General features: G+C 40.1%; 1 protein-coding gene across 1 annotated transcript in view; it reads left to right on the forward strand.

Moving 5' to 3' along the window:
* ctnnal1 (catenin (cadherin-associated protein), alpha-like 1) overlaps positions 1–22,954 on the forward strand; it is a 285,831-nt gene that overhangs the window by 210,283 nt on the left and 52,594 nt on the right. The window contains exon 6 of the mRNA XM_073054452.1: positions 20,158–20,328. Within this exon, the coding sequence (XP_072910553.1) occupies positions 20,158–20,328 (171 nt within the window). The remainder of the gene's footprint in view (positions 1–20,157; positions 20,329–22,954) is intronic.

Raw genomic sequence — 22,954 nt, forward strand, 5'->3', positions numbered from 1 at the left:
TCTCTTTTGAAATCCTTCTTGGCTACAGTACTCACGGTCTCCCTGTGTCCTGACACAAACGTACAAATGTCTGCAGCTATTTTTCTGTCATTCGCACATAATTGCAATGAGCTAATTTTGTTTGCAAAACATCCTTCCTGCTACCATAAATATATTTTCATCAAGCTCCTTGTATCCATTATCCATCTGAGATTGTGTAAAGTTCCTTGGTCTTTGGATTTGTACCTTTTTGCAAGTATTATTCCTGTACTATAACCACTGTCTCCTATATCCTTGCATGCAGGAGCTCTACTCCTAACATTCTGTTATGTTCCCAACATCCTTGAACATCTCATTCTCTCTTCAATCCAGGTACCCAGAAGCGGATACTGTTAACTCATAAGTTCATACACAGATCCACATTGGAGCTAAGATTTAATTTCCTTGTTTGTGTAGCTGGGACACCAACTCAAGATGGAGCATGTTAGCTCCACACTCACTCATTTTCAGTTCTGAATATATCCAGTAATTTTAATACTTTTTTCCTAACAATGAAATAGCTCTAATCAAATGGCAATATAAATATGATTGATATAGTATTGGTATTTTCTACTGTGTCCTGCCCAGCCTTTCTGTAGCCACTAATATTTTGTCCACTGAAACCTCCTCCTTTGTGGCTAGAACGTCTTAGCTTTAGGGATCTTGTGGAACCTTTCAATCAAACCTATGTTGCTTATGCTATACAAATGATTACAGTTTCTCTTGGAGTGCTGATTCCATAGAAATTTCTCCATCATTATACCATTTTAAAATTTTAATCAGACTTTGCCATAATCTGCCTCCAGACTTAAACTAGTCTTAATGCCCCTTTGCAAATCCAACCTGACTTCAGCAAATGTATCTCACTGCAGAAACACAGTGTTCCCTTCTATAGTCTCCTTTCTTTCCCTTTTCACTGCCGCGATTTCAATATTCTTATAATTTTGATGTTGTGAAGCCTACGTTGAACATAGATTATGATGCCAAATTAAATTGTTACTATTTTCCTGCATATGGTTCCCCCCCACTTTCTCATTCCGGCTTCTGTCCACTTCCTTTCCAGTCCTGATGAAGGGTCTTGGCCCAAAACATCGACTGTTCTTCCCCTCTGTAGATGCTACCTGACTTGCTGAGTTCGTCCAGCATTTTGTGTGCGTTGCTCAAGATTTTCAGCAAAATCTCATGTATTAATAGTCTGTAATACTCATGTTCTTGTCTGTACACATGCATCCAGAAATAAGCTAGGGAAGATCCTATCAGGCCTTGGGGTCTTCTACAACTTAATGTACTTTAAGAGAGCCAATGCCTCCTAATTCTTGATGTCAGCATGCCCTGGAATCATCCATGTCCTTCTCCTTGGTGAATACCAATGAGAGCTACTGTTCGGTGCTTCACTCACTTCCTGTTCCACGCATTAATTCCCTCCTTTGTACTACCCTTTCCATAGTTACCCTCCTCAAAGCTCAAAGTAGATGTATTCTCAAAGTACATATATATGTCACCATATACAACCCTGTGGTTCAATTTCTTGTGGGCAAACTCAATAAATCCAATAACCGTAATAGAATCAATGAAAGGCCCCACCAACAGGATGGACAACCAGTGTGCAAAAGACAACAAACAGTACAAATACAAAAAAGAAAGAAAAATGAGAATAATAATAAATTAATTCATTCATTAATAGATAGATAGATAGATACTTTATTCATCCCCATGGGGAAATTCAACTTTTTTTCCAATGTCCCATACACTTGTTGTAGCAAAACTAATTACATACAATACTTAACTCAGTAAAAAATATGATATGCATCTAAATCACTATCTCAAAAAGCATTAATAATAGCTTTTAAAAAGTTCTTAAGTCCTGGCGGTTGAATTGTAAAGCCTAATGGCATTGGGGAGTATTGACCTCTTCATCCTGTCTGAGGAGCATTGCATCGATAGTAACCTGTCGCTGAAACTGCTTCTCTGTCTCTGGATGGTGCTATGTAGAGGATGTTCAGAGTTTTCCATAATTGACCGTAGCCTACTCAGCGCCCTTCGCTCAGCTACCGATGTTAAACTCTCCAGTACTTTGCCCACGACAGAGCCCGCCTTCCTTACCAGCTTATTAAGACGTGAGGCGTCCCTCTTCTTAATGCTTCCTCCCCAACACGCCACCACAAAGAAGAGGGCGCTCTCCACAACTGACCTATAGAACATCTTCAGCATCTCACTACAGACATTGAATGACGCCAACCTTCTAAGGAAGTACAGTCGACTCTGTGCCTTCCTGCACAAGGCATCAAGAACATCAGATGAAGAGTCCTTGAAAGTGAGTCCATAGATTGTGGAAACAGTTCAGTGATGGGGCAAGTGAAGTTGAATAAAGTTATCTTCTCTTGCTCAAGAGCCTGATGGTTGAGTAATAATAACTGTTCCTGAACCTTGGTGGTGTGAGTCAAGAGGCTCCTGTACCTTCTTCCTGATGGCAGTGGGAAAAGACCATGTCCCGGATGGTGGGTGTCCTAGATGATGGAAGCTGCTTTCCTGCGACAACACTGCATGTAGATGTACTCAACGGTGGGGAGGGGCTTTACCCATGATAGACTGGAGCATATCCACTACTTTTTATAGGATTTTCTGTTCAAGGGCATTGGTCTTTCCATACCAGGCATTGATGCAACCAGTTAATATACTCTCCACTACACATCTATAGAAGTTTGCCAAGGTTTTAAATGTTATGCTGAATCTTCACAATCCTCTAAGGAAGGAGAGGTGTTACAGTGCTTTCTTCATAATTGCATCTATGTTCTGAGCCTAGGACAGGTCTTTTGAAATAATAACACTGAGGAAATTAAAGTTGCTGACCCCCTCCAGCACTGATCTCCGATGAGGACTGGTTCATGACTTCCAGTTTCCTCCACCTGAACTCAGTAATCGTGTTCCCCCGACCTTGAACACTTTGATTGATCTTGCTTCTGGCATCTGAATAGTTTATAGCAGCATTTATTATCAACACCACATATGGCTCACCTTCTCAATCAGATTGCCAGCAATGGTTTAATCGTGCTAATCTCACCCTTGTATATTTTAACCCAACTTGTGCCAACCAGTGGATTCTATTAGATCAGCTACCAACTGTGTCATTCGATGGAATTCCGTTTTGTCACCCTTTAATTTAATTAGACTGGTTTCATTGTTGTTTTGACCTTGATTGAACAGCTTCCCCAGACAAAGGCTCTCCACCTAGCAGAGACCATCTTTTTCACTTGGTTCTTTTCTCCGTATCTCAAGGCAAGATGTTCTCACTTCTTTGCTTTATCACCAGCTACAATGAGTGACTCTATATGCTTTCTGTTTTCTCAACTCCAACTCCTATTGCATCTCCATTTCTTCATCTCCGACTCTACATAAATTCCCTTCTCCAATTTCACAATAGCTGAAGACCTTGTGATCCCCACATTGTTTTATTCTTCCTGTCATTTCAATGAGATAGGTCTGTCTATTTTGACATCCTTGATTCAGTCTTCCCCCCAGCTTCCATTTCCATCTTCTGTGTTGCTCCTGCTGGCAGGAGTGACCATATAACAATCACAGCACGGAAACAGGCCATTCCGGCCCTCCTAGTCCATGCTGAACTCTTAATCTCACCTAGTCCCACCTACCCGCACTCAGCCCATAAGTAAAGGTGGAAGCTTCCCTCATTCACCTAAATCTGCACTTCTAATGTCCTATTTTTCCCGATTATCCAATTTTGTTCTTCATTCAGCATAACTTACCTGTTGTTGCATTTCTCTTCAACCATACTTTTTTTGAAGTATCTCTCTAGTCTTAAAATTGTCACAAATTTTCATCTCGAGGGAGTGTTTCTGATAGGGTTCTCATCTCCAGTCCCTTAAATCCTCTTCATACAGACTTAGTTCTGGCAGAGATCTAGTTTTGCCACTCACTGTGAGGCCAGGTTGGACCACAACCTCACTCCCATGTCCTCATCCTGATTCCAAGATCATCTTGAATTGCAATCTGTTCACAGTTACTTCCTGGAAAGCTCCAGGAGTCGATCTGATTTACTCTTATTAAAGATGATGCGTATGTTAAATTGTTCTGCATAAATTTATGGTTCCTCTAGTATGCTTTTGAAGTGTAAATTCTGTAATGTATATCTAAATTATTTGAAATGTAAATCGTAATATAGTAGTAGAATTATGCTCATCATTTGTGTTGACCCAGTTTGAGCAAGAAATTTAAAAGCTTTGCTATTAAAAATTAGAAAATAAAGTTGTCAAGTTTTGCTGGAAGCTAAAAACTACATGAAATTGAGTGAATTTTGACAGTTATCTGAGAAGATGGAAATTAATTAAATGCAACTTGGGTATAAATGATAGTGGTTAAGAACAAGACCTCAATGGCCAAAGAAATTAGTCATTTGGAAAGAATATAACTTTCCTGAATGTAAAATCACAAACGAGAAAATCTGCAGATGCTGGAAATCTACGCAACACACACAAAGTTCTGGAGGAACTCAGCAGGCCAGGCAGCATCTGTGGAAAAGAGTACAGTCAATATTTTGGGCCGAGCCCCTTCATCAGGACTGGTGAGAAAAAGATGAGAAGTCAGAGTTAGAAGGTGAGAGTAGGGGGGAACGAAGTACAATGTGATAGGTGAAACCATGAGGGGGGAAAGGGTGAAGTAAAGAGCTAGAAAGTTGATTGGTGAATGGTTGGAGAAGGGGGAATCTGATAGGTGAGGACAGAAGGTTATGGAAGAAAAAGGGGGAGGAGCACCGGAGAGAAGTGATGGGCAGGCAAGGGGATAAGGTGAGAGAGGGAAAAGGGGATGGGGAATGGTAAGGGGGGGGCATTACTGCGTGTTTGAGAAATCGATGTTCATGCCATAAGGTTGGAGGCTACCCAGATGGAATATAAGGTGTTGTTCCTCCAGCCTGAATGTGGCCTCATCGCGGCAGTAGAGGAGGCCATGGACTGACTGTCGGAATGGGAAGTGGAATTTAAATGGGTGGCCGCTGGGAGATCCTGCAGACGGAGCGTAGGTGCTCAGCGAAGCGGTCTCCCAATCTACATCAGATCTCACCAATATACAGGAGGCCACACAGGGAGCACCAAACACAGTATGTAACCCCAACAGACTCACAGGTGAAGTGTCACCTCACCTGGAAGGACTGTTTGGGGCCCTGAGTAGTAGTGAGAGAGGAGGTATAGGGGCAGGTGTAGCACTTGTTCTGCTTGCAAGGATAAGTGCCAGGATAGAGTTCAGTGTGGATGGATTAATGGACAAGGGGGTCACATAGGTAGCAATCCCTGCAGAAAGCAGAAAGTGTGGGAGGGGGGAAATGGAAAGATGTGCTTGGTGGTGGGATCCCATTGGAGATGGCGGAAGTTTCGGAGAATTATGTGCTGGATGCAGAGACTGATGGGGTAGTAGGTGAGAACCAGACGAACCCTATCTTTGGCGGGGTGGTGGGTGGGTGGGGTGAGGGCAGAGTTTCCTGAATGTATGCTGATTCAATGAAAGTAAATAAAAGATTCCATAAAAAGTTTTCAAATCAGTATGGAAATGAGAATCAAGAAAAGTAAGTGATATTAACTGCTTTTGAATTATAACAATTTTACTCAATAATGAACTGGAAATAGTGTACTTTTAAGATCTGTATTTCAGAAAGCAGTCCACTTTCTTTCAAGGGAAAAGGCATCACAAGCAATAGGTGATATGGTAATCAGCATTAGCTCCTCCACAGTAACTAAATAATTGATTTGCTAGTTTGTCTGGTTTGTTCAGAAAGTCATCTGCCAACATTATGTTGGAAAATGTTTTTGATCTCTGCTGAGGAACTTTTTTATGTTGATTGAAAGACATGAAAAAGTCTATTCCTCTGAGATCAGTCAGCAGGTGGGTAGCCAGTCAAAGTTTCTGACAGATGAGGACTAATGACTAATTGTTCAGCCTGGCGTCATAGACAGAATGGAGAGGAATATTTCTGCCTCTGTGAGGTAAAAAAGAACAGCATCATGTCCATGAATGCTTTCCTAACCTAGTGCATACCATTCCCAAACTAGTTACATAATTAACTCTAGGATGGTGAAGAAAAGGGGGAAAGAAAAAAAAATCTGGGTCTGGAAAATGTCTCTCTATTTCTCTGAGAAGTTCAAGAAACAAATGTGAATGAACAAAGGGACCTTGGGGTTCAAATCCATACATCTCTCAAGGTCGCTGCACAGGTTGATAGGGTAGTTAAGAAGGCCTATGGGATGCTAGGCTTCATTAACAGGGGGATTGAGTTCAAGAGTAGAGAGGTCATGTTGCAACTCTACGAATCTCTGGTGAGACCGCACTTAGAGTATTGTGTTCAATTCTGGTCACCGCATTATAGGAAGGATGTGGAAGCTATGGAGAGGGTGCAGAGGAGTTTTACCAGGATGTTGCCTGGATTGGAGAACAAGTCATATGAAGCAAGGTTAGCAGAGCTGGGACTTTTCTCTTTGGAGCATAGAAGAATGAGAGGGGACTTGATAGAGGTCTACAAGATTATGAGAGGCATAGATAGGGTGGATAGTCAGTAGCTGTTTCCCAGGGCACCAATAGCAAACACCAGAGGGCATATGTACAAAATTAAGGGAGGGAAGTTTAGGGGAGACATCAGGGGTAAGTTTTTTTACACAGAGGGTTGTGAGTGCCTGGAATGACTTGCCAGGGATGGTGGTGGAGGCTAAAACATTAGGAGTATTTAAGAGCCTCTTGGACAGGCACATGGATGAAAGGAAAATGGAAGGTTATGGTGTAGTGTGGGTTTAGTACTTTTTTTAAAGGATTATATGGGTCGACACAACATGGAGGGCTGAAGGGCCTGTACTGTGCTGTAGTGTTCTGTGGTTCTATGGTTCTAAACCTGAAGAATAATGGTGAAGTCTGTAAACTGACAAATTGTTCCAAGTGTAGTTGCTGATATCTGAAGTTGATGGGATGTTACCAGATGGGTATTTTACAGTTTGTTACCAGGACATCTGCTGTTCATGATAAGTATAGCTGACCGTTGGGGCCCAGTAGAATTCGTCAATGCTACAGAGTTGTGATAAAAGGAAACTGAGGCTGTGACTTTTGTTTCGATGTCATTTTGATTCTAGAATGTTACCAGAGGAAATGAGTTGAAGGGTTAGCAGGACGGGAAAGCCTTGTCAGGCTGAATCTTTATGGTTCCTAAAATATTTTTAAAATTGGCATATATTAAAAAAAGATATTTCAAAGATAATTAGATTATGTGGAGATTATATTTATTGGCCTAGTATGGAAACACCAATGTCTTTGAATGGAGAATCCTACAAAAGGTAGTGGATTTGGCCCAGTACATCACGGGTAAAGCCTTCTCAACCATTGAGCCTATCTACATGAAATGCTGTTGCTGGAAATCAGCATCCATCATCAGGGATCCCCACCACCCGGGACGTGCTCTCTTCTCTCTGCTGCCAGAAGGTACAGGTGCTTCAGGACTTGCACCACCAGGTTCAAGAACAGTTACTACCCCTCAACAAAGGTAACGACACTAACTTGGTCCATCATTGAAATGTTCCTATGACCGATGATCTCACTTTAAAGACTCTTTATCTCATTATCTCATGTTTTCACTATTTATTGCTAATTACTTATATATTGTCTTCTGCATTCTGGTTGTTCTTTCACTGAACCTGTTATAATTACTGTTCTATAGATTTGCTGGATATGCCCATAAGAAAAAGAATCTCAGGGTTGTATATGGTGACGTATATATACTTTGATAATAAAATTCACTTAAAACCTTGAACTTTGAAAACAACATGTTAATATCAGGAAACCACAAAATCTTAATACTGAGGAGTGTAAAGTAATATTAGACTAATATAGTAATATAGCTTGGAGATGGGTAGTAAATCACAGCCTTGCTAGTATTGTCCAAATAATGTGAGTGAATAAACAAAAAAAGAGTATGTATAATCCAGGGTAATTTGATAAATAAAATTAGAGTGATAGATTACAAAACATTGAAATGCTTTATTTTAGTTGCTAGAAACAAATAAATGGTCTGATACACATGTTTGTCTTCAGTGTAAACCTCTAGAAAATATGAAGTAATGGAAGGGACTTGTTGAAATAAATATACAAAAGTCATTAGGAAGAAACAACAAAATGAAAAGAGATGGCTGATTTGCTTTACACTTGAATTTTCATTGAGGGACAACACTTGCCTGATGTGCAGAAACCTGATTATGAATACACTTCCTCTCACTGAGGCAAACACTCACTTATCTAAAGCACTTACATTTTAATTCATTAGAAAGTAAAATCCTTTTAGGAAATTAATTGTTACTTAGAGATGCTTAAGTGAAGGAAGTGGGTTGGATATATTTATGATAGATTTTTGCAGCCAGGGGAATTAGGGGTTATGGGGAAAAGACAGGTAGGTGGAGCCGAATCCACGGCCAGATCAGCCATGATCTTATTGAATGGTGGAGCAGGCTTGAAGGGCCGGATGGCCTACTCCTGCTCCTATTATGCTCTTGTGAATTATCTTCATTCTCATTATTATACCATCATATGCACCACAAAAGATTGTGCAGTTATTGACTAGGAGTTGTCACTTGTTTTAGTATAATCATGGACAATCCAGAAATGGAGAGTTTTCTTACTGACTCCAAGATCATGACGCTGTACTGTTGAAAACATTTAGAATCTTATTTTGGAGAACTTTAATTCCAGCTGAATCCAAATATCTCTTACGTGACTTCCAAAACTCAGTTTTTAGCCAGCACCCTCTCAGAGACGACAGAAGCAATCTCCCAACTGTTACTGAGACTCTTAATCTGGGGAAATGGAATTATTGTGTGAGTTGATAGAAAATTCAATAATACATAGAAGATAATCTTGGGCAGAGGGTGATTTAAACTTTTTGGTGCCAACCATAGGATCTTGTACATGATGTATGATATTTTTCCCCCCTGAACTTCAGAGCTCAAGGAAATTCACGAATGAGTTCTGGAGTCTTTGCAGCAAATCTTCACTCCATCACCAAAGGACTTAGCAGAGCAATATTCTTAAGGGATATTAATTACAATATAATATTCATTGTATTTTCCCTGCTGAGGGATTCTAGCCTTGTGACAATATATTTCCAATGTGAATGGTTCTGAGTTCTGCTAAGAAGTTGTAACTTCACAGCTTTACTGCATCATCCGTATCTAATAAGGTGTTTGTAAAATCAAGAATTGTCAAGCTGATGTCTAAGTTCCTTCTTAGTATCCTATTCTAGATCTAAGTTAAGCCACAGAGTTCACTGAAAAACTCTGCTGTTTAGTTAACAATCATATTAGTTAAAATTTCAAGCAAATAGCATGCAATCTGTCTTTTGCGTTTGTGTTTATGTTGTGAAGGAGTTAACTTACATTTATCTAAGTACCTCTCAAATTTTCAGTTGGTTCTAGTCTCTCTTATTATTTAGTATCCGAATAATTGCTTCAAAATGTGTTTCAAACTGTAGTTCACTATTGCTGACTCTGCAGTTTATAACACTAATTCAGACAAGGCTCCACTGTTGATAATGTGAAATCCTTTCCTAGGTTCCATTATCTTTTCAGCTGTTGTCAATCTTGTTCTTGATTTATTTTGCTTTTACTCCCATCCTTATTCTGCTACACTTCATTCCTTGTGAATTTGTATTCTTTTGCTATGGCCTTAACTGCCATTATCAAAATGAGGCAACACAAGACCATACAAATTCCTTGTAAGTAGCCTTGCAGGAATGCAGGAAGAGTGTGATTTTGAGGACAAAATTTGGAATGACTGCCCATTGCAATGCAGGGGGAATGTTACATGATTCGAAGTGCATTTTCTGAATGAGATGCTATGCTGGATTTCTGTGTGCTTTGGATTTAAGTCAACCAAGAATCTGAAATTTCATCAAGAAAATGCAGATCATATGGTTATTATAACATTGTTTGTGGAAGCAAGCTGTGTACAAATTGGCTGCATTACAACTGTAAACACTGAAGCTACGAAGTGCCTTGGAATATTTATTTATTTGGAGATACAGCATTGAACAGGCTCTTCCAGCCCACTGAGCTACACCACCCAGCAAACCATCGATTTAAACCTAGCCTAATCACAGGACAGTTTACAATGACCATTTAACCTATTAACCATTAAGTCTTTGGACTGCGGGAAACGTACAAACTTCTTAGACACTGGAGTCTATTTCCAGACTCTGTGGCCTTTGAGGTGTAATAACGTTGTAGTGCTAAGCTCCCATGGCACCCACTTTAAAAGGCCCCAAAGAATGTAATATAAGTACAAACCTTGGGTTGATCTATCTTCATTCCCATTAGCCCATAGAGTTATTGAATTATAGCACATGAAGAGACCCTTCAGCCCATTACATACATGCTGGTGTTTTCCCACCTACACTAATCCCATTCATTTATACTGAAGGAGGTAAAAAAAAATCTAATTTACCCCATTAACCTAAAAAAAGTTAATTAAAAGTTGCCAATCATTAGAAAAATAATTTCTCCAATTACCTCAGATCCTGTTCTTCTGGAAAGATGACTTGCTTCAATTTGTCTTCCATTAGACTAAATCAGACATTAGGAATTTTGGATTTGTAATATTTTCTCCAGAAAAGAACTACACAAAATGCTGACCTGACAGCTGTTACAATTCCTCCGTAAGGCTAATTGGCTAAGATCCAAGCAGTTTGTTAGTCTAGAAGTTATTGCACTAATGCTAGTCATTTTGTGGAGCAGTATATGACCAGTTCATGACTACCATTCTCAAAACTTTGCAGCAACGCCAGCATGCTCAAACCGAGGAAGGACTGTGGACAAAACTAAAAACAGCAAATGGGCATCCTTGGATGATTCCAATGCCCCCAACTCATTTCCCTGTTGTTTCGTACGCATGGAAAGGTTTGAGGTGTTAAAAGCACATAGCTAAGCCACTGATCAATATTAGTTCTGCAAAAATATTAATAGGGCAGATTTTCTGCTGACTCTGGGCTGGCTGGTTGCCACATTGCTTCTTGTCAGGCATGGCCATCCACCACAAGACTGACTCCCAGCTGAGAGGAGAGGCCCTTTTCTGGCATCATGCCACACAGATGTTGAGCCTGGTGTCCAATGTAGTATTGTTGAAATCTTCTTGTCATATTTACTTCCATCATCTCCCCTGGCAGCTCCTTCCAGGCACCTACCACTGTTTGTGTAGAACAACACCATATCCTGTAAATCTCCTTTAAACTTTCCCCCCTCCTCACCATAACTCTATACCATCTAAATGTGACATTCCCATCCTGGGAAGAAGACTCTGATGAATGCCTATGCTGTTGATGACTCTCATAATTTACTACACAATTCTTTTATCAGGTCCCTCCTCAGCCTTTGATGCCCCAGCAAAAGCAATCCAAGGTTGTCCAATGTCTCCTGATAGCTAATACACTTCAATCCATGCAGTATCCTGGTGAATTTCATCTGCTCCCTCTCCAAAGCCTCCACATCCCTCCTGTAATAAGGCAGCCGGAACTGCATACTGTGCTCCAAACAGCCGAACAAATGCTAATTCAGGCAAGCAAGCTGTAGTGCCTTTACTATCCTTTCCACTTGTGTTGCGACTTTCGGGGAACTATGGACTTCTTCTCCAAGATGGTTCTGTATGTAACTGTTGCTAAGGATCCTACCATTTGAGGTTCCATAATGATTGATTAAACGCTACCCCAGAATCAGAATCAGAATATGCATATCATAAGCATATGCCATTACATTCATATTTATATATTTGTTATGTTTATAAATATTTATATATGTAATGTGTGTATATATGTGTGTGTGTATATATATATATATATAGTAACTTAAGTAGGTAGTACTAAAAGAGCAAAAAAAGAATTGAGGTACTGTTCATGCATTTATTGTCTATTCAGAAACCTCATAGAGTGGGAAAAGCTGTTCCTAAAACGTTGAGTGTGTGTCTTCAGCTCCTGTACCTCCTCCTTGATGGTAACAATGAGAAGAGTGGATGTCCTAGGTGCTGGGGGTCCTTAACAATGGATGCCTCCTTTCTGAGGCATTGCCTTTTCAAGATGTCCTCGATGCTGGGGGAGTTTGTGCCCATGATGAAGCTAGCTGAGTTTGCAACTTCCTGTAGTTTTTTTTTCAGATCCTGTGCAGTGGCCCCTCCATACCTGATGGTGTTGCAATCCATTAGAATACTCTCCACAGTAAATCTGTAGAAATTTGCTAGTCTTTGGTACCATATCAAATCTCCTCAAACTCCTAATGAAATACATCCACTGTTGTACCTTCTTTGTAATTGCTTCAATATGTTAAATCCAGGATAGTTCTTAAGAGGTTAACACCCAGGGAATTGAAAATGCTCACCCTTTCCACTGCTGTTCCCTTGATGAGGACTGGTATATGTTCCTTCAACCTCCCCTTCCTGAAGTCAATAATCAATTACTTGGTCTTACTGACACTGAGTGCAAGGTTGTGACAACAACGCTCTACCTTCCTGGGCAAATTCAATTCCTTTTCATCTATTCCTACCTCTCAGCAGCACACAGCACTCTTGGGCCCCTGTTGACCTACAGTTCACCTTGTTTGTTTTCATCCACCATAACGCACACCAATATCCCCTTACGATGGCCTGTTTTGTGTATTGGAATGGGGAGAAAAATCTTTAGTCATAGATAGAGGAGTAAACCTTAATGTATTTTTATATATTTCAGTAGATTGCCTTAATATCCACCAAGATTTGGAATATTTCACTGCCATGCCCCTGGCATCAGAACATGACCATCAGCATGTCAATTTGTGGGGGGGGGGGGGGGTGCCTGTGAAAGTAACATTATTGGGAGAAATGTACATAATTTACAACCACCGCCCTTGTGTGGGGGTTTCACTTTAAGAGGCTGGTCTGACATGAACACATAATTGCATGAAGAGTTTTAGCACACTTTTGTGTTTAGTTTTTGGAGTACATTGAACACAAAATGCCTGACTTTGCTTTATGTACGGAAATCTACAAGTAAAGTCCATGTAAAAAAGATCCACTATCCTATCTTCATCAATCATCTTCGTGACTTCCTCTCAACACTCAAAATTGTGAGACAAAACTCCCCCTCACAAAGCCATACTGATTGCCCCTAATATGTCTATGTTTTTTTTCCCAAATGCAAATAAATCCTATCCTACGAATCTTCAGTAATTTCTCTACCCTAATATAAGGATCACTTACCAATAAGTGCCTGGTGTGTTTCTGTTGCCCATCCTAAACAAAAGAAGAATATATGAAGAGGATACAGTGATCTCTGTCAAGGCCACAGCAACCTCCCTTTCTTCAGTGTCCTGAGATAGATCCTATTAGGCTCTTGGGCTTATCCACCTTAATATATATCCAGAAACTCAACACCATCTCTTCCTTAATATCAACATGTCCTGGAATAACAAATACTCTTTGATCTCACCATCATCCATGTCCCTGCAGGTGAATAACAATGCAAAGTACCTAATGAGGACCTATCCACTTCCTCTGAACCCATACATGAATTCCCTTCCTTGTCCTGGAATGGACCTACCACTTCCCTTGCTGCCCTCTTGCTTTAGATGCATAAGGTGTCATGGGATTCTCCACAATCCTTCTTGCCAAGGACAGTTCATTGTCTCCTTAAGCCCTCCTAATTCCTTGTTTAAGGAATTCCTGTTGGATTTCCTACATACACTTTCTTTCACTAAAATTACAATATGGCTTGTCATCTAAGGTTCCTGAACCATGCCATCCTTCTGTCATCCTGACAAGTGCTCTGCTCCTGAACTTCAACCTGCTGCCATGTCGGATGTCGATTTACTCTCAAGCAGCTTCTCCTAATCTAGTTTCTTCAACTTCTGCCTACTGCTGTTGTAATTAGCCTTCCCTCATTTTAACACTTTCACCTGAGGACCAGTCTTACCCTTATCCATAACTACCTGTAACAAAAAACTTACAATATGACCCCATCATAGTGATTGCATATTTCGTATTCCTGAGCTCTATAAGTATCCCCACTAGGTGGGCCCTCGGAGATGTCCTCTACGAGTGCCACAGTGACATTCTCCACGATTAGTAGTGCAACACCCCACTTCTTTTACATCCCTCTCTGTCATGTCTGAACCATCTGTAATCTTAGAGTGAAAAGAAAGACAGGGACATGGACCTTCCTGCCCTGCTCTTCACTCCAAGCGGCAAACCATCTGCTGGAGGACCTCAGCAGGCCAAGCGGCTCTGTGGGAGGAAGGGGACTGCTGACATTTCGTCTTGAAGCCTTGCATCAAGATTCCTAAATTCTGAGTTCATTCAGCAGAATGTTTGTTGCTCCAAAGCAAGGTACAAAAAATGCTGGAGGAACTCAGCAGTTCAGGCAGCATTTACGGAGATGGATAAACCGTCGATGTCTCGGCCCAAAACGTCGACTGTATGTTCATCTCCGTAGGTGCTGCCTGAACTGCTGAGTTCCTCCAGCATTCTGTGTGACTTGCTTTGGATTTCCAGCATCTGCGGGATTTGTTGTGTTTGTTGCTCCAGATTGTTTGTGGCCCAGGGGCAGCCATTTCTGGGTGTGTGAGTGAGTGGGTGGCAGGGATGGGAGGGAGTCTTGTTTTACACTCGATGTCATGTTTTGTTTTTTCCTGCTCGTGTTGTTCTGTGGAATATTGTGGTTCTGTTATGTTGGCTCTGGAATTTGTGGCAACACTTATGGGCTGCCGCTAGCACATGGATGTACAGTCTGTTAACACAACATAGAACATAGAATAGTACAGCACAGTACAGGTCCTTCAGCCCACAATGTTGTGCTGACCCTTAAACCCTGCCTCCCATATAAACCCCCACCTTAAATTCCTCCTTATACCTGTCTAGTAGTCTCTTAAATTTCACGAGTGTATCTGCCTCCACCACTGACTCAGGCAGTGCATTACACGCACCAACCACTCTCTGAGTAAAAAGCCTTCTTCTAATATCTTCCTTGAACTTCCCTCCCCTTACCTTAAAGCCATGTCCTCTTGTATTGAGCAGTGGTGCCTTGGGGAAGAGGCGCTGGCTGTCCACTCTGTCTATTCCTCTTAATATCTTGTATAACTCTATCATGTCTCCTCTCATCCTCCTTCTCTCCAGAGAGTAAAACTCTAGCTCCCTTAATCTCTGATCATAATGCATACTCTCTAAACCAGGCAGCATCCTAGTAAATCTCCTCTGTAAACTTTTCAATGCTTCCACATCCTTCCTATCGTGAGGCGACCAGAACTGGACACAGTACTCCAAGTGTGGCCTAACCGGAGTTTTATAGAGCTACATCATTACCTCGCGACTCTTAAACTCTATCCCTTGACTTATGAAAGCTAATACCCCATAAGCTTTCTTAACTACCCTACCTACCTGTGAGACAACTTTCAGGGATCTGTGGACATGTACCCCCAGATCCCTCTGCTCCTCCACACTACCAAGTATCCTGCCATTTACTTTGTACTCTGCTTTGGTGTCCTTCTAAATTGTACCACCTCACACTTCTCCAGGTTGAACTCCATTTGCCACTTCTCAGTCCACTTCTGCATCCTATCAATGTCTCTCTGCAATCTTCAACAATCCTCTACACTATCTACTACACCACCAACCTTTGTGTCGTCTGCAAATTTGCCAACCCACCCTTCTACCCCCACATCTAGGTCGTTAATAAAAATCACGAAAAGTAGAGGTCCCAGAACCGATTCTTGTAGGACACCACTAGTCACAACCCTCCAATCTGAATGTACTCCCTCCACCACGACCCTCTGCCTTCTGCAGGCAAGCCAATTCTGAATCCACAAACAACACATTTCACAGTATGTTTTGATGCACATGTGATAAATAAATCTGAATCAGAGTCCAGCATTTGCAGTCCGATATCACGGTCCCATGTACTATTCCAGGCTCCAGGTTCATTTGCCTTGCATTAGTCCTGCTTGTTTTTCCCATCTAGTCTTAACTTGTCTTAACCTCAACCCTTCAGTCACTCCACCTGCTGAACTTTAGCTCATATCCACCCTGTCCACACTAGTTTAAGGATACCCAAGCAGCACTAACTACCCGATGTGAGAATATTGCTCACCTTCAATCATGGGTGCAACCCAGACTCTTTGTGTAGTTCCCACCTTCCCTGAAAGAATTCCCATTTAGTCAGATTTCTTACTCCCAACACTAGCTCTTAGGCATACATTCAACTGCACTTTCTTCCGTTTATGACCACATTCATATGTGGCACAGATTGTTATGCACAGGTGACAACACTAGAAATTCTGCTTTTCAACCTTCTCCCTAGCTCCCTAAATTTTCTGGACTTCATGCCTCTTCCTGCCTTCCTTTGATGCCAATATGAAACATGACCTCAGGTTGCTCATCCTCCTCTTTCAGAAATGCTCTGTGAATTGGGTTATTATCGTCACATGTACCGAGATACAGTAGAAAAATGTGTCTTGCATTCTGTTTGTTCAGAGCAATTCATTTCAACACTGCATTGTTAGGGGGACACACTAACAAGGTGCAGAGTGAAATGTAATAGTTACAGAGAAAATGCAATGCGGCTAAACAATAGTGTAAGGTCATAATGAGAGATGGAGAGGTTAAAAGTGCGTTTTATTGTACAAGAAAACTATTCAGAAATCATGTCACAGTGTGGATAGAGGCTGTCCTTGAGTCTGATGGTAAGTGCTTTCAGCTTTTGTATCATCTGCCCAGTGGGAGGCGGAGAAAGAAGAATATACGGAGTGGGTGAGGTTCTATTTTGCTGGCTGCTTTAACTGAGGCAGCAAGTAGTGTAGACAGAGTCCAGGGAGAGGAGGCTGGTTTCCATGAAATGCTGATTATGTGCATAGTGTGCTGCAATTTCTTGCAGTCATGGATGGGCAGAGCAGTTGCCGTACCAAACCATGATGTATTTAGAGTGGATGCTTTCTTGCAGGGATAAAAATCACTGAAGGCCAAAGTGGACGTACCAAGTTTCTTTAGCATCTTGAGGATGTAGAGGCATTGTTGAACTTTCCTAGCTGTGGTGTTACGTGATTGTACTAGCACAGGCTGTTGATGATATTCGCTCCTCAGAACCTGAAGTTCTGAGAAGTCTCAACCTCAGCATAATTGATGCAGGCAGTAGCATTTGCACCGCCCCCTTTTCTGCAATCAATGACCAGATTCAGAGGCAGCCATAGAATTATCTCTGCCTGAACAAGGATTTGGGTTCATTGCTATTTGACTACCACAACAATAGATCAATAGCAGACACAATCTCACTGGCTTCCCACTCGGCTTTGGAGCACCTAGACAACAGCAAAGCATATGTCAGTCTGTTGCTTACCAATTAAACCTTGGCGTTCAACCCTGCATTATTAATCACCAAGCTTTTAAACCTGGACCTCTGTATTTCACTCTGCAACTGGATCCTTGACTTCCTCATCAGGAAGCCATAATCAGTACAGATCAGTAATAACACCAGCTCCTCAATGACAATCAGTACAGGCACACCTCAAGGATGTGTGCTTAGCCCACTGCTCTACTCTCTCTACATTCATGACTGTGCGAAGCACAGCTCAAGCACCATCTTAGAAGATTTGATTTGGATCCAACAATTTGATGCCATTATGAAGAAGGCAAGCTCACGGCTATATTTCATTAGAAGAGATTTGGTACGTCACCAAAGGCTCTTGCAAATTTCTATAGATATATGGTGGAGAGCATTTTGATGGGTTGCATCACCATCTCATGTTGAAGTACAGGAGCACAAGGGGCTGCAGAGGGTTGTAACCAGCTCCGTCATAACACAAACCTCTCCCACTACGGAGGACATCTTCAAGAAGTGGTGCCTCCATCACCAAGGTCTGGACATCCCTTCTTCTCATTACCACTATCACGGGAAAGGTGCAGGAGCCTGAAGACCCACCGTTAATAACTCTGGAACAGTTTCTTCCCCTTCACCATCAGATTTCTGAATGTTGTTATTCCAGTTAATCATACTATTTCTATATTTTGTAATGTATAGTAATTTTATGCCTTTGCGCTGTACTGCTCTGAGATTACTGCCCTGGTTTGCGTACTGCCTTGCCTCAACTGAATGTAGACAGCTAGGATGCAACATCCATGGTTGACCTTAACTAGTGGAGGACCAACCATCCAATCAAACCTCTTAGATTAAGATAATTCATGCATATAACAAACAGCAAGCGTCCCACCACCAATTCCTTCAGTAACTCGTGTCCCAGATTTCCAAATACCAAAACAGACCTTTGATCTTTGTCCTATTCCTCCAATCATGAAGGCAATTTTTGGAACCGTTTGCAAAATTAACCTGGATCTCATGAGTTTTTGGACCAGTCTTCCATATGGGGCTCTGTGAAAAATCTTGTTGAAGTCTATCAAACACACTCCCCTCAGTTTCCTTATCAAAATGTCCAATCCAATTTGTCAGATAGGATACCTCTTTAATAAAATTATGCTAAATATTCTTGATTAATCCCTCCTTTTCCAAGTAGTTTTTCCAATGATTTTCCTATCACTGATGTAATGTAATAGCTTGGTTTATCATTGCTGTCCTTGCTGACAAATGAAAGCACATGTGATAGCTTTCAACATTTTGAACATTTCAGTAAGAGCCTCAACAATTTTCTCCTGAGAAAATGTATCCCATAGCATCCTGGAAAACATCTCAGCAGGCCTGCAGCATTTATCCTCCTTTAAGCCCACTAAAGCAGCTAATACCATCTCCTTTTCAATAATAATTTGTTCTAGAATTCCACTTGTTTCCCCTTCTGAATTCTCCAACTACAGTGTCCTTCACCTGAGATGATATTTTCATTTCAGTCTTCACCTCTGTCTTCCAGCTTGATATAGATAGCTACCTTGGTTTGAAAAGGGCTCTACTCTTCCCTGGTCACTATCTTGCTCTAAGTATACTTCATCTTGCACATCACTAATATTTTGTGCCATAACCTTCCTCATAACTTTTTTTCTAAAGAACTCCCTACATGTTCTTTAGGGTTGCTCCTGTTTTCAGTTCTCTAAATCTGCAAACAACTGTTCTTTTATCCAGACCTTTGAAAAGCAGGGTTCCTTGCATTTGCTACCGTTTTCTTTCACTATTACAGGAACACATTGACCATCATTCCTCACTATACCTGACACTCCCTAGTCACGTGGACATACCTGCACATAGCTGCTCCCGGTCCACTTATGCCCAATTGAAAACAGCCTTCTACTCATTCAGGATGTTAAATTTGAGTCCTTTCCCATCACTACCTAAGATCTTTTAGAGCATTCAGCTGTGCGTGTATTTGTACTAAGTTGCCGCTTTGGTTCATGAGCTTTGAACAGAAAAGCAGGAAGTCCAAGACAGAAGTGAAGACTGCAGCATATTATCTGAGCTCAAGTGCTTTGGGAGTTAGACTTGTGCTGGACAAAAACTAACAAAGGATATTTCAGTTTTTGTTCACTCTCCATAAATATCTACATGGTTTTGATATATCATCTTGAATGGAACCCTTATAAGGAATACAATAAGAAATCAAGAATACGTATTTCTTGTGTGCCCATACACCTGAATGTGTTTAGTTGAAAGAACTTTCAATCTACAAATATTCTACTTTTAAAACTAAGATGGCTTTGTAAGGAATCATTTAAACAACCTTATGCAATATCTTGCATGTTTAATAATTATAGTGTAGTTACTATGGAATTTCTTTTAGTGCCTCAAATGATATAGCAAGCAGGAATGATATTTTGCACATTTTCATTGAATTAAATAATGGAATTACCTAGCCCCGTTTAAAGGAGAATTAGGATACTTAATTTGCTGGGATTATAAAAAGGTTTCAAGAGTTTATGCATACATTGGGAAATTACCATGATTACATCACAAAGGAAAACATGAAAGAAATCTAAAATATTTAAGCAAAAGTACACTGACACTTAAAGATGACATGAGCATTCCCAAATTCTATAATAACAAGTAAAAGATTCAAAGTAGCTGTAAGTATACAATGGAATCGATAATCCAGAAATCTAGACCGCATGGAATTCTCAGGACGCCTGTATGAGTATTTGATTCTGATATAATGTTATACTTTGTAGACTTGTCTTCGGCATCCAGATTGTGAATCAGCACGAATAAACAAGGGAGGTGTCTTTCATCGTATGAGGTTGGCCTTAGACCAGGTGATAGAAATTGTCACAGATTCAAGACCAAATGGTGAAAATGAAATCCATCCCACAAGTATCTACGCTGACATCAAGGAATTTAAAGTAAGAAAGAACGTTAATTGAAAATTGTTAATTACACTATATATCAGCTACAAAGAGCAAAGGTTCAAGAGTCGCAATTGTTGTTGCCGATCTAACTTACGACTCTGCACCGTTTTCAGACTGGTGATAGCCAAGTTGATTCAAAACAACTAATGTCTCTGTTGAAATAGCATAACATTGCACATTAAGTTTTATGCATTTTGGTAAAATCACTTTAAACTATTAAACCATGAGATTTTGCATTTCTGTTTTGAAACAAACTTTGCTGAGCTAACAGATCTGAAGAAACGCTAAGTCTATACAATTAAAAATAGCTGGTAGTATGAGGCTTGCTTTGCAATAAAATCTGTCAATATGTGGGTTCCTTAGAGAATAGTTTAGCTCATTGCTGCTGGGATTACTTGTCAGAGAAGGTGTTATAACAATTTATAATAGTTTCTGAAAGGCAAACTGAAGCTTTACATCAATCTATAATTCACATCCTAAGATTAACTTGTAGGTGGTAAATATATTGTAGCTAAATGCTAATTGGTTAAGAATAGAAATATTTCTGATAAAGGTCTCTCAAAATTTAACCATATATTATTTTGGTATTAATCCAAATATTGGAGTTTTGAATGGGATAATTAATTGCTATATAGAATCTACCTGATATAATTACTAGATAGCTGTTATTGAATGTTGAAGAGTGGAAAAGAATCCACATTTAAAGTGTATACTGTATATTTATTGACAATAGAAGAGAATTAAATGCAGTTCCATTTATTAAGAAGTAGGCTGTGAAGAAGATATGGTGGAATAACAGTTTCTGAAATGAAAATTCAGAGACGTTGCCTGTATTTATTCCTTAACGTAGAACCAGAAATGTCTTCCAAACTCCCCTTCCTAAATCTCACTCTTACTCTCCATCCCTTACTCCTTTCCCCATCCCCTCGTCCCACCTGCAGTCCTTGTCAATGAAACTGTAGGGTTAAGTTGAAAACTAAATGCAGAACTTAACTGCATTTATGAAGCAATCAACCATAACCCCTTTGACATCCTATGCTCATTAAATTATCGAGTTCAGTGCTCCTGCAGGTAGGATACTCTCTAGACTCTGTTTCTAACTTCACCTCACTTCCAGAAACTTTGAAGGAGTTCTGGCTTCAATTACATTTCTGGTAATTCAGCTAAAGCTCAAATGTCTGTGGATTTTGATTGCACTACTATCCCCAAAGATGCTGTTCAGGAGGTGGGTGTCCATCAACTAGGTAGGGGTTTATCTACCGTTCCACTGTTTTTTGTTGAACAGTTTCTGGTTACATTGCTGATTTAGCACATATCCTCAAGAGTCAGTTAAAATTAGGTACAGTTATTTTAAGAGCAAATGTCAAAGGTAATGGAACAAGTTGACAGAAATTAACTTTAAAATGCTGCTAAGTGTTTATTGCCAATGTTTGACGTTCAGTGAGTGTTGTATTGGAGGAAGTAAGTCAGTCAATCATTTTTCAAGCTATTGTTAAAGCTGAATCTATGCAAAAACTTTTAGTATAGAACAGTTTCTTTGACAATGGATTTTCAACTTGGTATTTTTAAGGCGTATGGGGGTGGGAGTAAGATTGGATGAGTCATGGAGATAAACAATAACACAGATTTCACTGGCAGAACAGTTTGTTCCTGTGTTGTCGTGTGCTATAATTCTCGTATGAAAGATGTTATTGATTTGTTTGTGTAAGTTGATTCTAATTAATAATAGATTTTTGGGTCAAATTTAGATCTTTTTCATGTCTTTTTTCCAGAATTTTATAAATTTTGATTTGTTGATTTAGGTGCTTTGCAGTCAGGTGAGGAAATATATGGAAATTACATTTTATTGTTACTGCATTTTATGTATATCACGGTGGTGGATTATTGTAAGAAATTTAGTTTATCTTAGTTTCAGTAACAGTCTCTTGACATATAAGATAGCTGACTAGAGTATCATTTATTCTCAGAGGACTACTTCCTTTGTATATCAGTCATCTTTATGGCCTCCTTGACTGAAGCTACTAATTTAATTCCACATTATGAGTAGTTTAATGTGCGAGTCTATACTTGAAGAGTGCTGGTTTGAAATTGTCCAAACATATTAATCTAATGTATTTAGAAGTCTTTGCAGTTGAGCAACAAAATATTTATCTTATCAACTAAGTTTTGATTGAATCTCTTATCAAACAGGTGCAGTGGGCTAAACTGTGCCTGCCAGTTTATAGAAAACTATTCCACTCCCTTATCTAACTCAGTCTTGAATTAGGTATTGAATAAACTATTATATTACAATGGGAAGACTAGGCAGAGTATGTCTGATATATTAACATGTTGGCCTGAAGAATGAGAAGTAATCTCATGGTATTGGTACACAGATCAGCTATCTCATTCAGATCAATCATGGGTTATTGCCGTGTAGCAATAAAATGGTTCTTAAGAATGTGAGTGAAAACCTGTTCAAGATTGCACTGATAAGGGGCAACTCATTGCCTGCAGCTCCAGTGGGAATCATCAGAGGACTTACTGGAGCAGAAATCCAGTAACAGCCATGGGTACTTCAGTAAGCAACATCGTTTTAAGACATTTTAAAAAATCCGTAGATACTCAAATCTAGAGATAT

Source organism: Hemitrygon akajei, chromosome 8 (genome assembly GCF_048418815.1).
Source record: "Hemitrygon akajei chromosome 8, sHemAka1.3, whole genome shotgun sequence".
NCBI classification, from domain to species: domain Eukaryota; kingdom Metazoa; phylum Chordata; class Chondrichthyes; order Myliobatiformes; family Dasyatidae; genus Hemitrygon; species Hemitrygon akajei.